Source organism: Hemiscyllium ocellatum, chromosome 3 (assembly GCF_020745735.1).
Source record: "Hemiscyllium ocellatum isolate sHemOce1 chromosome 3, sHemOce1.pat.X.cur, whole genome shotgun sequence".
Lineage (NCBI taxonomy): Eukaryota > Metazoa > Chordata > Chondrichthyes > Orectolobiformes > Hemiscylliidae > Hemiscyllium > Hemiscyllium ocellatum.
Genome location: NC_083403.1, coordinates 145,773,727 through 145,790,960, shown reverse-complemented (window position 1 = coordinate 145,790,960; position 17,234 = coordinate 145,773,727). Strand labels below are relative to the sequence as shown.

At 45.8% G+C, this 17,234-nt stretch overlaps 1 protein-coding gene across 5 annotated transcripts in view; it reads right to left on the bottom strand.

The window, feature by feature from the left end:
• Positions 1-7,632: 7,632 nt before the first annotated feature.
• Positions 7,633-17,234, bottom strand: part of hadhb (hydroxyacyl-CoA dehydrogenase trifunctional multienzyme complex subunit beta) — a 61,067-nt gene continuing 51,465 nt past the window's right edge. For all 5 annotated transcript variants that reach the window (XM_060854318.1, XM_060854344.1, XM_060854311.1 and 2 more), the window contains 2 exons: positions 9,614-9,778; positions 7,633-7,846 (listed from right to left, as the gene is read on the bottom strand). In XM_060854318.1, coding sequence (XP_060710301.1) covers positions 7,808-7,846; positions 9,614-9,778 — 204 coding nt within the window. In that variant the 3' untranslated portion in view covers positions 7,633-7,807. The remainder of the gene's footprint in view (positions 7,847-9,613; positions 9,779-17,234) is intronic.

Genomic DNA, 17,234 nt, shown 5'->3' with positions numbered 1-17,234 from the left:
CGCAGGTCCCGGGAAGCCGCCCAGGTGAGATATCCGCGCATTTGGCTCGTCACCGATTGGTTGAAGCTCCAAGCTGAGTGCTCCAGGCTGAAGCTGTTGTACTCTGTCTCGCAAACTGGGTTTGTTCAATACTGTATCTTGTTTTAATTGCGTGACACTGTGATCTTTTGCTATAAATTCTGTGTCGTACGATCCTGCCCCACTAGTTATCTGATGAAGGAGCAGCGCTCTGAAACCCAATAATTCGAAATAAAACTGTCGGATATTAACCTGGCTTGTGATTTTTAAATTTGTTTGTCCAGAGGGAGCGTTTCCCAACAGCAGGGGTGACTGAATGCTTCAATCAAACCAACCATCTAAAATCATTACCAAAAAAAATTACAAAAACTTTATTGAAAACATAGATTTTTAAGTAAATTGTGATTCTGATATATTTTTCAATAATTTCATTGAGAAGGCTGTTAATTTATTTGTGCTCCCTCTTTCAAGGAGCCATAGACTTGAACCCCAAGATCACTTGAATTATCAATCCTCTACAATAAGTCTCAACACTTCAGCCCTTCACAGATGCGTTTGCAGTCCCCTACTATACTCCGTGTACATCCACAACTGTGTAACCAAATTCTGAATTAACGGCATATGCAGAGCTTAGATCAAAGAAAAAAGCAGAGACTTTACCAACAAATAAAGCATTCCACGACTGATAAGGGGACAAACAGATAACGGTCTGCCCTATTGGCACATAGGGGAAGGGATGGCCTACTGATATTATCACTGGACTAGTAATGTGAAGACCCCGGTGTATAGGATGGATTAGAATTGTTGAGGATATTCTACAGCTGAATGAATAATTCCTGTATGGATGACCCACATTTGTGAGATCTTATATAATAGGTATCTTTACTAACTCACCAACCAGCATGCTATATTCATTAATACCACATTCCCATTCTATCATCCTTAACTCTTTATTGACTCACTATATTTACTAATACCACATTCCCATTCATTCATAAAACTGCACTTTTGTAGTACATTTTAATATTGCAAGATAGACTAAATTAAACATTACACAGCTACCTGATGGTGGAGTAGCACTCTGAAAGCTAGTGCTTCCAAATAAACCTGTTGGACTATATTCTAGTACTGTGTGACTTTTTAACTAAATTAAAATCATTCCTTCCAAACCATTACTGCTTCTTCACGCCTTCAACCCTTATCAGACCTATTTCCATCAAAAGCTACCTCTGAATAAATATTAAATACTATTAACTTTTTCAGAAACAGTACCCCCGCTGCCATAGTGTCTCCCCAATCCACCCAAAACTATGGAAACATTATAACATTAATCAGTCCTTACCAACTATCTCCTGGGACCTGAATAGATTGCAGAACAACAACAGTTTCTCCAACTAGTATGTATTTGTTAAATACATATTAAACAAAGCCACTAAACATACTATCAAAACAACACTTCCATGAAACTGCATGAATGAATGGAACACACACTGGAAAATAGAAAACAGAATCTCACGATCCCTTTATGTTAATCAGTTTTATATCCTTTATTCTTTTTATTAACTGCATGTATGTTATTTAGGATGTGGAAGTGCTGGTGTTGGACTGGAATGGATAAAATAAAAAATCAAACGACACTGGGTTATAGTCCAACAGGTTTCAAATAAACCTGTTCGACATAACCCCAGTGTCATGTGATTTTTAACTTATTTAAAGCATTTACATTTAGTACTTTTATTAACATTTACTAACTTAAAAGGTAATAGGACTAACACCTCTTAATTATGCAAGCAGACCGGACCAACACTTTTAATCCTATCAAGGTTAAAATTCACACAATGCCAGGTTATAGTCCAACAGATTTATTTGGAAGCACTAGCTTTCAGAGACTGCTCCTTCATCATCATATCAGGCTCTATGTGAGAACCTCTCTGGCTATGTGGAAAGGATCTTGAAACCCATTGTGCAGGGGACCCCCAGCTTCTGTCGTGACACTACAGATTTCTTACAGAAACTCAGCATCCACAAACCAGTTGAACCGGGAACATTCCTTGTCACAATGGACATTTCAGCACTCTACTCCAGCATCCCCGACAATGACAGCATCGCGGCAACAGCCTCCGTACTCAACACCAACAACAGCCAATCTCCGAGCATCGTCCTACAACTCATAAGAGGTATAGTTAGTAAGTTTGCAGATGACACCAAAATTGGAAGTGTAGTGGATAGCGAAGAAGGTTACCTCAGATTGCAACAGTTTCTTGATCAGATGGGCCAATGGGCTGAGAAATGGCAGATGGAATTTAATTCAGATAAATGCACGGTGCTGCATTTTGGGAAAGCAAATCTTAGCAGGACTTATACACTTAAGGGTAAGGTCCTAGGGAATGTTGCTGAACAAAGAGACCTTGGAGTGCAGGTTCATAGCTCCTTGAAAGTGGAGTTGCAGATAGATAGGATCATGAAGAAGGCGTTTGGTATGCTTTCCTTTATTGGTCAGAATATTGAATACAGGAGTTGAGAGGTCATGTTGCAGCTGTACAGGACATTGGTTAGGCCACTGTTGGAATATTGTGTGCAATTCTGGTCTCATTCCTATCGGAAAGATGTTGTGAAATTTGAAAGGGTTCAGAAAGATTTATAAGGATGTTGCCAGGGTTGGAGGATTAGAGTTATAGGGAGAGGCTGAACAAGCTGGAACTGTTTTCCCTGGAGCGCCAGAGGCTGAGGGGTGACCTTATAGAGGTTTACAAAATTATATGGGGCATGGATAGGATAAATAGACAAGGTCTTTTCCTTGGGGTTGGGGAGTCCAGAACTAGAGGGCATAGGTTTAGGGTGAGAGGGGAAAGATATAAAAGAGACCTGAGGGGCAACGTTTTCAGGTGGTACGTGTATGGAATGAGCTGCCAGAGGTACTGGTGGAGGCTGGTACAATTGTCAACATTTAATAGGCATTTGGATGGTTATATGAATATGAAGGGTTTGGAGGGATATGGGCTGGGTGCTGGCAGATAGGACTAGATTTGGTCGGGATATCTGGTCGGCATGGAGAGGTTGGAGCGAAGGATCTGTTTCCGTTCTGTGCATCTCTATGACTCTGACTCAATCACTCTGCTCAGCCACTTTGCGTTGCTGCCCATCCTGAAGTTCGCCTTGGGGAATGGTTCACCCAAAGGTCCGAGGTCAAATGTCCGGACCGCTGAAGTGTTCTCTGACTGGGAGGGAACACTCCTGTCTGTTGAGTGTTGTATGATCTCCATTCATCTATTGCCATAGCCTCTGCTCAGTCTCGCCAGTGTACCATGCCTCAGGGCATCCTTGCCTGCAGCATATGAGATATACAACATTGCTGAGTTGTACACAGTGGGAGGTGTCCCCACACGTAATGGTGGTATCTGAGTCGACACTCTGAGATGTCTTGCAGCATCTACCGTGACAGGGTTGTATGGTGTAGTTCTGAAAGCCAGGCAGTTTGCTACAAACAATGATCTGTTTGAGGTTTGATGGTTGTTTAAAGGCGAGAAGTGGAAGCGTGGGGAAGGTTTTCGCAAGGTGCTCATCCTCATTGATAAATGTGTTGCCGCGAAGAACATAGCGTAGTTTATCAGCTCCTGGGAAGTACTGGAGAACGAAGGGTACTCTGCCGGTTGCAGCTTGCGTCTGTTTCCTGAGGAGCTCATTACAGATTCTCACTGTGGATGTGGCACGTCGGAACTGGTGGTCGATGAGTTGAGCATCGTACCCCACTCTCCTTGAGTACTTCCAGTTGCTTGTAATTTAATTACCAATATAAATATTAACAATGGCAAAAGTATCAAGTATAGAGACAGTCATGTCGATTTTGTGCCTATTTACACTAAAAGCAATTAGTAGCACAATTCATAGAGAACATAAAATGGCAAACATTACATGGATGTGGAAGAAACAGTGTTAAATAGAAACATAGAACATAGGAACAGACGAAAGCCATTTGGTCCTTCGAGCCTGCCCCATCATTCATCATGATCATGGCTGATCGTTCAACTCAATAGCCTAGTCCAGCTTTCTCCCCATAATCTTGATCCCGTTCACTCTAAGTGCTATATCTAGCCACCTCGTGAACAGATTCAATACTTTGGCATCAATTACTTCCTGTGGTAGGGAATAAGTCACATGACACCAGGTTATAGTCCACAAGGTGTATTTGAAATCACAAGCTTTTAGAGCAGTGTCCTTTCGTCAGGTGAAGTAAAGTATACAGTTGTAGTATTTAAAGGCAGAGAGAGATCAAAAGATCATACAAATGGTTTGAGTGAAGTGTTGACAGGCCAAACAAAAAGTCTCTACAGGTGGTCAAGAGTGCCAAAGGGTAAGTAAAGTGTCAACAACTGAGTAGTAAGTGAAGGGATGACCTACATTCCAATTAGTTGAGGCAGAGAGATAATTATAAAGAAAATTAGAAGTAAGGTGGTGCTGGAGACAAACTGAATGACTGGAATAACATGATAGGTATGAGTTGCCTGCCAAGGGTCTAACCACATTAATAAGTAACAACTATAGAGAGAGATAGAGAGGTAGAGAGATCATTACAGGTTATCAAGCTGATGGTGTCAAAACAGGACAATATGAAGATCTTATAAATACAGAACAGTATGGTGTGGTTACATGCAGAACGACACAAACTCTAGGTCATGGTTGAGGCTGTCTTCACAGTATCAATCAATTTCCGCTCAGGGATTCTGAGTTGTTGTGTCTCTCAAAGGCTGTCTTGGAGGATATTACCCAAAAGGTCAGAGGGTGAGTGTCCTTGACTGCTGAAGTGTTCCCCGGCTGGGAGGGACCATTCCTGTCCGGCCAATGTTGCGAGGTGTCCATTCATCTGTTGTTGTAGCGTCTGCATAATCTCACCAATATACCATATCTCAGGGCATCCTTACCTAAGTGTAGGAGATAAACAACATTGACTGAGTCACAAGAGTATCTGCCGTGTATGTTGTGCATGATATTCTCACATGATGGTAGCATCCATGTCGATGATCTGACGTGCTGCAGAGATTGCCACGGCAGGGCTGTGTAGTGTGTGGTCTTTGTTGTCCTGAAGGCTGGGTAGTTTGGTGCAAACGATTGTTTAATGTTTGGTGGTTGTTTGAAGGTGAAATGTGACGGCATATAGACGATCTTGGCAAGATATTTGTTGTCATCGATGACATGTTGAAGGCTGCAAAGTACATGGTGTAGTTTCTTCACTCCAGGCAAGTACTGGACGACGAAGGATACACTGTAGGTTGTCCTGGGTCTGTCTTCTGAGGAGGTTGTTGCGGGTTGTTACTGTGGCAAGTCAGAACTGGCAATTGATGAATTGAACATCATATCCCATTCATAGGAGAGTGCCCTTCAAAATCTTTAGGTGCCATTGTGTTTCTCCTTGTATAAGCAGATCCTGTGTATGCGCAGTGATATTATTTGAGGTGTGAAGTGAAATATTAAAAAGGAGCAGAGGGGTAACATTTTCATGCAGAGGATGGGACACGTGTGGAATGAGCTACCAGAGGAAGTGATGGAGGCAAACACAATAACATTTAAAAGGCATCTGAACGGGTGTATGAAACAGAAGGATTTAGGAGGGATTATGGTTATGGTGGCAAATGTGACGCAGTCAGATTTGGATATCTTGTCAATGCAGATGAGTTGGACCCAAGAGTCTGTTTCAGTGCTGTATGACTCGATGACTATAGTGTGGGCATGTCTTCACCCGGTTGGCACGGTGGCACAGTGGTTAGCACTGCTGCCTCACAGCGCCAGTGACCCAGGTTCAATTCCCGCCTCAGGCAACTGTCTGTGTGGAGTTTGTGGGCGGCCCGATGGCACAGTGGTTAGCACTGCTGCCTCACAGCGCCTGAGACCCGGGTTCAATTCCTGACTCAGGCGACTGACTGTGTGGAGTTTGCACGTTCTCCCCGTGTCTGCGTGGGTTTCCGCCGGGTGCTCCGGTTTCCTCCCACAGTCCAAAGATGTGCGGGTCAGGTGAATTGGCTATGCTAAATTGCCCATAGTGTTAGGTAAGGGGTAAATGTAGGGGTATGGGTGGGTTTCGCTTCGGCGGGTCGGTGTGGGCTTGTTGGGCCGAAGGGCCTGTTTCCACACTGTTAATCTAATCTAATCTAATCAAATGTGGCCCTTAGACTCTGGAATTCTTGCCCAAGCTCCTTTATCTCTAATTCTTTAAGACACTGTTGAAACATACTTCTTTGAGCTTTTGGTCATCGATCCCAACATCTGATGTATAGTTGGTATGAAATTTTGTTTGATATCATTCCTGTGAAATGGTTTGGGACCTTTACTACACTAAAGGCACTAAATTAATAATTAAACATAGTTGGCAGCTTTTGCGAAGAGAAATCAGAGTTAATGTTTCAGCTCTGGTGATCCTTCCTCAGAACTAGACTTGAAACATTAACTTTGATTTTTCTTCACAGATGCTACCAGATCTACTGAGCTTTTCCAGTAACTTCTGTTTTTGTTTCTGATTTATAGCATCAGCAGTTTTTTGGGTGAAATGGATAATTAAATAGTTGTTGTTGTAAAATAATTATGAATCTTTTACAACAGGTGGAAGATTAGCTTGCTAACTAAACATACCATCCAAACTCTTACCCATTGATTCTAAAGAGTGTTCCAAAGATTTAACATTGTTCCTTTTTAAAAATCTGGAATATGAATGACATGGTAATGGTGAGAGGGCATTCTTATCCATGATTTTAAAATTATCAGGACTTACTGAAGTGCACAGATCCTTGCAAAATGAGCTGGAGTATTTCAATGATTTTGTTATGAAGAGTTAATACAGATACAGGTGCATTTGTACAGATATACACTATTCCTGAATATAGACCAAAGTTCAAACTATACTTTGGATTAAATAGGTAGAGTCGTCTATGGCTTTAAGGTCACAGATGCAATTAGTTTTAGGCAGTCACAATACAGTGTTCAGTCAATTTAACAGCACAAAAATGTCACTAATTCAAAACAGTAATGAAACAGATCTTTCACAAGTGCTAGAATTAGGAGTAGATGAATCTTATACTGTTATTACAAAATCATTGAATTATTGCAGCACTGACTAAAGCAACTTAGCCCACTGCATCTGCACCAGTTCTAGTATCTAGTGCCAATCTTCTGCCTTTTTCCCATATCTGTGCACACCAGTGCCAACCAAATAGATGTCCAACATCCACTTGAATGACCTATCTGCTTGATGGGTAAAACATTTTCTTACATCATCCTTGCTTTATTTGCACACCACTTTAAATCTATGCCCTTGATGTAGAGCAAGTTATTTTACAAAAGAAAATTTTGACCATTGCATGGCAATCAGAACAGTTAAAACAAAGAAATGTAATTCTAATTCCTCCCGTGTTTGGATAAAATTAAAAATGCTTGTATTGTCTATAAAGATTATTGGAAGTCCATACACTTCATATATTCACTGCTTATTAAAGAAAAAAAGCTGTTAACACACCTTTATATATATCAGCATATCCGACTTACTCTTTTTATAAATTAACAATAGGTACACATTCTAGGATTTCAGGTAGTATTAAAATTCTAAGACGTGGAAAGAAAGAATTTAAAGACCTCCAGAACTCATTTTATTGACAGATCCAATGGTTTAAATTTTAATTGACAAATATAGGTGGTATGTTAAAAATGTATCTGCTCAGTCCAGCAGACTATTTTGGGTCTTCTTCATTTAATGCTCCACTGCATTGGAATGGCATTGATTTAATTCCGAAAGCCAAAACGCTTTTCATTTTTGAGGATAGGTTTCTATGATAATTCCATGCCCCTGAGAAGAGAACACACAAGATACATCAACAGTTGATGGAGTTATCCTTGAAAATAATTAAGCATGTGAATGCAAAACTATATGATCTAAACAAATTTTTTCCTAAACATAACTCATCATAGCCCTGATTTGCTATGCATCTGAATGCCAGATTATTCAGCAGGGAAAGGGCAACAGATTAGTCTCTATATGAAGGATGAAGTAAAGTGTTGTAGATAGATATATCTTTTCTACATGGAAAAATCAATTAATGATTTCAGAAGATGAAACACCTTGAGGTGTGGGCTAAGTTGAACAGCTACCAAGAAAAATAAACTGTTGCAAATTAAGTGTGATACCGAATGCTGTGCTCTGCAGTGTGAACTCACATTGTTTGTGGGTTGAAACAAAATTTATTGGCTCATAGATATGTTATTTTTTGAATACAAGGATGGCGTAAACACAAAACTTTGAGAAAAGTAGTCAAAGGTTTTGATGGAAATAAACACCTCGGACTTTTCTTGTACAGCAAACTTCATTTTAACCAAAACCTTATGAACCAGCACTCAATAAAGCAGCAAAAATTATATACCCGAAGTACTGGAACTTTACTGTATCATCATTGTGATCTCTGCAATCCCCAATTAGTTAGTTGAGGGTGTGAGGGAGAAGACTCTATGCTAATAAGTTTTAATTAAGGCAGAGTTTCATTATTAAATAATTCATGCTGTAAATAAAGTATAACAGTGATGTGTACACCCCCTGTAATACTTCTATTATTTAATTTTTTTTTACATTGATTATATGGACTTCTGGATCAACTTCAAAGTGTGGCACTGGAAAAGCAGATCAGACAGCATCCGAGGTGCAGGATAGGTGACGTTTTGGGCATAAGCCCTTCATCAAGGACATGGGGTGGATGAGTCGGTTGCATAGGCAAGTGCTGAGCAAGGAGACATGGCTGTAGTAGTGGGTCTGCTTCGGGATGTGTTTGAAGAGCTTCAGGGCGGAGGAGGTAACCTGGGGGTGCAGTGGGAGAGAGACTCACTTAGATCCTTGGGGAGAGAGGAGAAGTTCTTCAAGGTGGGGATCCGTGGAAGAGGCTTCGCTGTAAGGTTTCCAGTGATTAGGAGAAAGTAGGACTGCAAATGCTGGACAGTCAGAGTCAGAGTCATTCAGGGGTATGGGTGGGTTGCGCTTTGGCGGGTCGGTGTAGACTTGTTGGGCTGAAGGGCCTGTTTCCACACTAAGTAATCTAAAAAAAACGTGTGGAGCTGGAAAAGCACAGCAAGTCAGGTAGCATCTAAGGAACAGAAGAATTGCGCTTCGGGCATAAGCCCTTCATCAGGGATGTTACATTTCAGGTGTCAGTTAATAACATGTTTCCTATATTAGACTGTCCTTGTTCCAATAAAGGACACAGTGATATTTGTAAAGAATACCTGAGGACTAATAGTAAACTACAAAATTCTAATGTAATTTTCAGCAAATCAGAATTTAATATTTCAGATGACTCCAAAGACTGCTCTAAAAAATGAATGAGCCAAATTTATAGCATCATGAATCAAAGTTTGCTGGACAGCAAATGTTGTAGGGTACCACAGTAAAAATAGCTTTCGCAGTCAGTTTTAGCGTTGTAACATGGACCACTCAAGAAAGTTGCCTGAGGCTGAAATTGAACACAGATCCCTGGCATTGTGAAGCAATGGTGCTAACCATGAAGACAGTGTGAAAGATTTATTAACTATTGTAAAGTTGAAACATACAAAATTTTTAAAAAAGCCAAACCTGTCCTCCAGCAGCACAAGCTGCAACAAGTGCATACTGTCCTCCTTCCTTGATCAGTCTGTGAGCAGCTGTTGTCACAAGGCGACAACCAGTGGCACCAAAAGGATGGCCCAGAGACAGCGAACCACCCCAGCAGTTAAACTTTTCCATTTTAGGAACACCAACCTAGCAAAATTATAGAAAATCTTAGAATGCATAATAAATTGGAAGCTATATATAAAACAAAATATTAAATACCTCATTGTAATTTTCAATATGCAAAAGATTTCAAAGATATCTTAATAAATTAACCCTTCTGATTTCATTGCTTACTAGTCATCCAAACCCAGTTTGGTAAAAAATAAAAGAGTAGTTGGCCAGAACATCCCCCTCTTTGAAGAGGGAGGCATTGCTTCCCCAATAGCAAACAGTATAATTTTCCTGATTTTGTCCCCACACCCTTGTCATTCCCATTCACGACACATTACATGACAATATGCCATATGCAGTTTTGTCTGCCATGCATATATCATCAGAATGTCAGTTCAAAAATCTGAAATATATAATTTCAGATGGGGGTTCTTTTTCAGATTGGTGACCTGTGAAAAGTAGGGGTCAGTGCTTGGACCAAAACGGTGTAACGTATATATTAATGCCTTGGAGGAAGAGAGGAATGTACTGTATCCATATTTACAGACAACACAAAAATAGGTGGAAAGGAAGTTTGTGAGAGGTATGCAAACAGTTATAAGTTAAATAAGTGGGCAGTGGTTAGAAAATGTGAAGTTGTTTATTGTGGAAGGGAGAACAAATGAACACATGTTACTTAAGTGGAAATAAACTGCAGAAAGCCGCAACACAAAGAATCATAAAATCCCTACAATGTGGAAACAGCTCATTCAGCCCCATCAAGTCCACACCTACCCTCTAAAGAGCATCCTGCTCAGACCTGCCTCTCCACCCTACCCCTGCATTTCCCATGGCCAATCTACCTAACCTGAACAAAAACCAAAGAAACTTTACAGCCCAGGAACAGGCCCTTCGGCCCTCCAAGCCTGAGCCTATCCAAATCTATTGTCTAAACCTGTCGCCCAATTCCTAAGCATCTGTATCCCTCTGCTCCCTAGCTATGCATGCATCTGTCAAGACGCATCTTTAATGAATCTACTATGCCTGCCTCTGCCAGCTCTGTGGCAACTCATTCCAGACACCCACCACCCTCTGTGTGAAGTACTTGCCACGTGTATCCCCCTTAAACTTTTCACCTGTCACCTTGAAAGTGTGACCTCTTGTTATGAAATCCTTCACCCTGGGAAAAAGCTTGTCTCTGTCCACCCTGTCTATCCCTTCAGGATTTTGTAAACCTCAATCAGGTCCCCCCTCAATTTCCTTTTCTCTAATGAAAATAAACCTAGCCTACTCAACCTCTCTTCATAGCTAGCACCTTCCATACCAGGCAACATCCTTGTAAACCTTCTCGGCACCCTCTCCAAAGTGTCCATATCCTTTTGGTAACGTGGCGACCAGAACTGTACACAGTATTCTAAATGCAGCTGAACTAATGTCTTGTACAATTTTAACATGACTTGCCAGCTTATATAATCAATACCATATCCAATGAAGGCAAGCATACCATATGCCTTCTTGATCACTCTATCCACCTGTGCAATAACCTTCAGGGTACAGATGGACCTGCACTTCTAGATCCACTGCCCAGCAGCTTTTTCCAAGACTCTTCCGTTCATTATATAATTTGTTCTAGAATTAGACTTGCCTAAATTAGATTAGATTAGATTAGATTACTTACAGTGTGGAAACAGGCCCTTCGGCCCAACAAGTCCACACCGACCCACCGAAGCGCAACCCACCCATACCCCTACATTTACCCCTTTACCTAACACTACGGGCAATTTAGCATGGCCAATTCACCTAACCTGCACATCTTGGACTGTGGGAGGAAATTGCATCACCTCAAATTTGTCTGGATTGAACTTTATATTGAACCTGCATATCTTTGGACTATGGGATGAACCAGACTCTATAAAAGATCTTAAAGTAAGGGAACCCTTAGGAAGTAACGATCATAATATGGTAGAGTTCAGTCTGGGGTTTGAAAGAGAGAAGGCAAAATCGGATGTAATGGTGTTACAGTTAAATAAAGGTAATTATGAGGGTATGAGAGAGGAATTGACAAAAATAGACTGGAAGCAGAGGCTAACCGGGAAGACAGTAGAGCAAAAATGGCAGGAGTTTGTGGGTATAATTGAGGACACTATACAGAGGTTTATCCCCAAGAAAAGAAAGATTATCCGGGGAGGGATTAGACAGCCATGGCTGACAAAGGAAGTCAGTAAATGTATTAAAGAAAAAGAAAGATCCTATAAAGTGGCCAAGAACAGTGGAAAATCAGAAGATTGGGAAGGCTACAAAAACAAACAGAGGATAACAAAGAGTGTAATAAGAAATGAGAGGATCAAATATGAAGGTAGGCTAGCCAGTAATATTAGAAATGATAGTAAACGTTTCTTTCAGTACATAAGGAACAAACGACAGGCAAAAGTAGACATTGGACCACTTTAAACTGATGCAGGAAGCCTAGTGATGGGGCATAAGGAAATAGCAGGAGAACTTAACAAGTACTTTGCGTCAGTTTTCACAGTGGAAGACATGAGTAATATCCCAACAATTAAAGGGAGTCAGGGGCTGAGTTGAGTATGGTTGCCATTACAAAAGAGATAGTGCTAGAAAAGTTAAAAAGTCTTAAAATTGATAAATCTCCTGGCCCCGATGGGATACACCCTAGAGTTCTGAGAGAGTTGGTTGAGATCTTTCAAGAGTCACTGGAGTCAGGAAAGGTCCCGGATGATTGGAAGATCACTGTTGTAACCCCTTTGTTCAAGAAAGGATCAAGACAAAAGATGGAAAATTATAGGCCAATTAGCCTAACCTCGGTTGTTGGTAAAATTCTAGAATCCATCATTAAAGGTGAGGTTTCTAAATTCTTAGAAGAGCAGAGTCTGATTAGAACAAGTCAGCATGGATTTAGTAAGGGGAGGTCATGCCTGACAAACCTGTTGGAATTCTTTGAAGAGGTGACAAGTAGGTTAGACCAGGGAAACCCAGTGGATGTGGTCTATGTAGACTTTCAAAAGGCCTTTGATAAGGTGCCACACGGGAGGCTGCTGAGCAAGGTGAGGGCCCATGGTGTTCGATGTGAGCTGCTGGGATGGATTGAGGATTGGCTGTCTGACAGAAGGCAGAGAGTTGGGATAAAAGGTTCTTTTTCGGAATGGCAGCCGGTGACGAGCGGTGTCCCGCAGGGTTCAGTGTTGGGGCCACAGCTATTCGCATTATATATTAATGATTTGGATGAGGGGACTGGGGGCATTCTAGTGAAGTTTGCAGATGATACGAAGTTAGGTGGACAGGCAGGTAGCACTGAGGAAGTGGGGAGGCTACAGAAGGATCTAGACAGTTTGGGAGAGTGGTCCAGGAAATGGCTAATGGAATTCAACGTAAGCAAGTGCGAGGTCTTGCACTTTGGCAAAAAGAATAAAAGCATAGACTACTTTCTAAATGGTGAGAAAATTAGTAAAGCCAAAGTACAAAGGGATCTAGGAGTGCTAGTCGAAGATTCTCTAAAGGTAAACATGCAGGTTGAGTTCGTGATTAAAAAAGCAAATGCAATGTTGTCACTTATCTCAAGAGGGTTGGAATATTAAAGCACCATTATGCTACTGAGACTTTATAAAGCTCTGGTTAGGCCCCATTTAGAGTACTGTGTCCAGTTTTGGTCTCCACATCTCAGGAAGGACATACTGGCACTGGAACGTGTCCAGCGGAGATTCACACGGATGATCCCTGGAATGGTAGGTCTAACATATGAGGAACGGCTGAGGATCCTGGGATTGTATTCATTTGAGTTTAGAAGATTAAGGGGAGACTTAATAGAGACGTACAAGATAATACATGGCTTGGAAAGGGTGGACGCTAGGAAATTGTTTCCATTAGGCGAGGAGACTAGGACCCGTGGACACAGCCTTAAAATTAGAGGGGGTCAATTCAGAACAGAAATGCGGAGCCATTTCTTCAGCCAGAGGGTGGTGGGCCTGTGGAATTCATTGCCACAGAGTGCAGTGGAGGCCGGGACGCTGAATGTCTTCAAGGCAGAGATTGATAGATTCTTGTTGTCTCGAGGAATTAAGGGCTAGGGGGAGAATGCAGGTAAGTGGAGTTGAAATGCCCATCAGCCATGATTGAATGGCGGAGTGGACTCGATGGGCCGAATGGCCTTACTTCCACTCCTATGTCTTGTGGTCTTATGGGAGGTAATCGGAGCACCCAGAGGAAACCCATGCAGGCACGGGAGATGTGTGCAAACTCTACACAGTTGCCCGAGGCTGGAATTGAACACAGATCCCTGTCACTGTGAGGCAGCGGTGCTAACCATGACGACATTGTGCTGCAAAGGGACATGTGCAAGAAAGACAAAGATGGCACACAAGTGCAGCAGGTATTCAGGGAGGCAAATAGAATGGTGTCTCTTATTTCAAGGAGTATATGAGCGGAGAAGACTTACTGCAACTAAACAAACTACTGGTGGGATCACGACTGGAGTGCTGTGAGCAGTTTTGGTCTCTTATTTAAGAAATGTTATTATTGCACTGAAGACAGTTCAGCAACGACTTCTAAGGAAACTTAGAGTCAGCCAGAAAGGAAGAAAAGGCAAAATAAGAATGTTCAGAATTTATTCTCTGTAATTCTCACGGTAACTTTCCAATTTGAAGATCTGAATGTACATTGCAGACTAGATTATACTCGTCTAACTACACAAGCTTCACATTGTAAAGAAAGAGAGATCATATCCGCAGTAATCCCAACTTGAAATAAAAATAAAGAAAACATCTTTCTAAAGAGAAGCCATAAGGGTCATGTCACAGAGCAGTGGTGACTTAGGAACCAGCTTGACAGACAGTAGACCTGGTTGGGGGTGGGCGGGCGCAGGGGGATATAGGAGAGCTAGAGAGAGAGAGCAGGAGCAGGAGCGAGAGAGCAGGAGAGCGCGCGAGAGCACGCGGGAGAGAGAGAGAGCGAGGGGGGGGGAGAGAGAGAGCGAGGGGGGGAGAGAGAGAGCGAGGGGGGGAGAGAGAGCGAGCGAGCGGGGGAGAGAGAGAGAGCGAGGGGGGGGGAGAGAGAGAGCGAGGGGGGGGAGAGAGAGAGCGAGGGGGGGGAGAGAGAGAGCGAGGGGGGGGAGAGAGAGAGAGCGGGGGGGGGAGAGAGAGAGCGAGCGGGGGAGAGAGAGAGAGCGAGCGAGCGGGGGAGAGAGAGAGAGCGAGCGAGCGGGGGAGAGAGAGAGAGCGAGCGAGCGGGGGAGAGAGAGAGAGCGAGCGAGCGGGGGAGAGAGAGCGAGCGAGCGGGGGAGAGAGAGAGAGCGAGCGAGCGGGGGAGAGAGAGAGAGCGAGCGAGCGGGGGAGAGAGAGAGAGCAAGCGGGGGAGAGAGAGAGCGAGCGAGCGGGGGAGACAGAGAGAGCGAGCGAGCAGGGGAGAGAGAAAGAGCGAGCGGGGGAGAGCGAGCGAGCGGGGGAGAGAGAGAGCGCGAGCGAGCGGGGGAGAGAGAGAGCGCGAGCGAGCGGGGGAGAAAGAGAGAGCGAGCGAGCGGGGGAGAGAGAGAGAGCGAGCGAGCGGGAGAGAGAGAGCGCGAGCGAGCGGGGGAGAGAGAGAGAGCGAGCGAGCGGGGGAGAGAGAGAGCGCGAGCGAGCGGGGGAGAGAGAGAGAGCGAGCGAGCGGGGGAGAGAGAGAGAGCGAGCGAGCGGGGGAGAGAGAGAGAGAGCGAGCGAGCGAGAGAGAGCGAGCGAGCGGGGGAGAGCGAGCGCAGGGGGGAGAGAGAGAGAGAGCGGGGGAGAGAGAGAGAGCGAGCGAGCGGGGGAGAGAGAGAGAGCGAGCGAGCGGGGGAGAGCGAGCGCAGGGGGGAGAGAGAGAGAGAGAGAGAGCAGGGGAGAGAGAGAGCGAGCGGGGGAGAGAGAGCGAGCGAGCGGGGGAGAGAGAGCGAGCGAGCGGGGGAGAGAGAGCGAGCGAGCGAGGGAGAGAGAGGGAGAGGGACCGAGCGGGGAAGAGAGCGAGCAAGCGGGGGAGAGCGAGCGAGCGGGGGAGAGAGAGAGAGCAAGCGGGGGAGAAAGAGAGCGAGCGAGCGAGCGGGGGAGAGCGAGAGAGGGAGAGGGAGCGAGCGGGGGAGAGCGAGAGAGGGAGAGGGAGCGAGCGGGGGAGAGGGAGCGAGCGGGGGAGAGCGAGCGAGCGGGGGAGAGGGAGCGAGCGGGGGAGAGGGAGCGAGCGGGGGAGAGCGAGCGAGCGGGGGAGAGGGAGCGAGCGGGGGAGAGCGAGCGAGCGGGGGAGAGCGAGCGAGCGGGGGAGAGCGAGCGAGCGAGCGGGGGAGAGAGGGAGAGAGGGCAAGGGGGGAGAGAGAGAGAGACAGAGCGAGCGGGGGAGAGAGAGAGAGAGAGAGAGACAGAGCGAGCGGAGGAGAGACAGAGCGGGAGAGAAAGAGAGAGAGAGCGCGTGGGAGGGGGGAGAGAGAGAGAGCGAGCGAGCGGGGGAAAGAGAGAGAGGGAGCGAGAGAGAGACAGAGCAAGTGGGGGAGAGCGCGAGCGAGCGGGGGAGAGCGCGAGCGAGCGGGGGAGAGCGCGAGCGAGCGGGGGAGAGCGCGAGCGAGCGGGGAGAGAGAGCGAGCGAGCGGGGAGAGCGAGCGAGCGGGGGAGAGAGGGGGAGAGAGAGCGGGGGGGAGAGAGAGTGGGGGAGAGAGAGAGAGCGGGGGAGAGCGAGCGCAGGGGGGAGAGAGAGAGAGAGCAAGCGGGGGAGAAAGAGAGCGAGCGGGGGAGAGAGAGTGAGCGAGCGGGGGAGAGCAAGAGAGGGAGAGGGAGCGAGCGGGGGAGAGAGGGAGCGAGCGGGGGAGAGAGGGAGCAAGCGGGGGAGAGAGCGAGCGAGCGGGGGAGAGAGAGAGAGAGAGAGACAGACAGAGCGAGCGGGGGAGAGAGATAGACAGAGCGAGCGGGGGAAGAGAGAGCAAGCGGGGGAGAGACAGAGCGGGAGAGAGAGAGAGAGAGAGCGCGTGGGAGGGGGGAGAGAGAGCGAGAGGGGGAGAGAGAACGAGCAAGCGGGGGAGAGAGGGCGGGGGGAGAGAGAGACAGAGAGAGACAGACAGAGCGAGCGGGGGAGAGAGAGATAGACAGAGCGAGCGGGGGAAGAGAGAGCAAGCGGGGGAGAGCGAGCGAGCGGGGGGGAGAGAGAGAGCGCGCGAGCGGGGGGAGAGCGAGAGAGCGAGGGGAGAGAGCGAGGGAGCGGGGAGAGAGAGCGCGGGAGGGGGAGAGAGAGAGAGCGAGCGGGGGAGAGAGAGCGGGGGAGAGAGAGAGCGGGGAGAGAGAGAGAGAGAGCGAGGGGGGGAGAGAGAGAGAGAGAGCGTGTGGGGGGGGGAGGGTGAGAGAGGGAGCGAGCGGGGGAGAGAGAGCGAGCGAGCGGGGGAGAGAGAGAGAGCGAGCGGGGGAGAGAGAGCGAGAGAGCGGGGGAGAGAGAGCGAGAGAGCGGGGAGTGAGAGAGCGAGCGAGCGGGGGAGAGAGAGAGCGAGCGGGGGAGAGAGAGCGAGCGGGGGAGG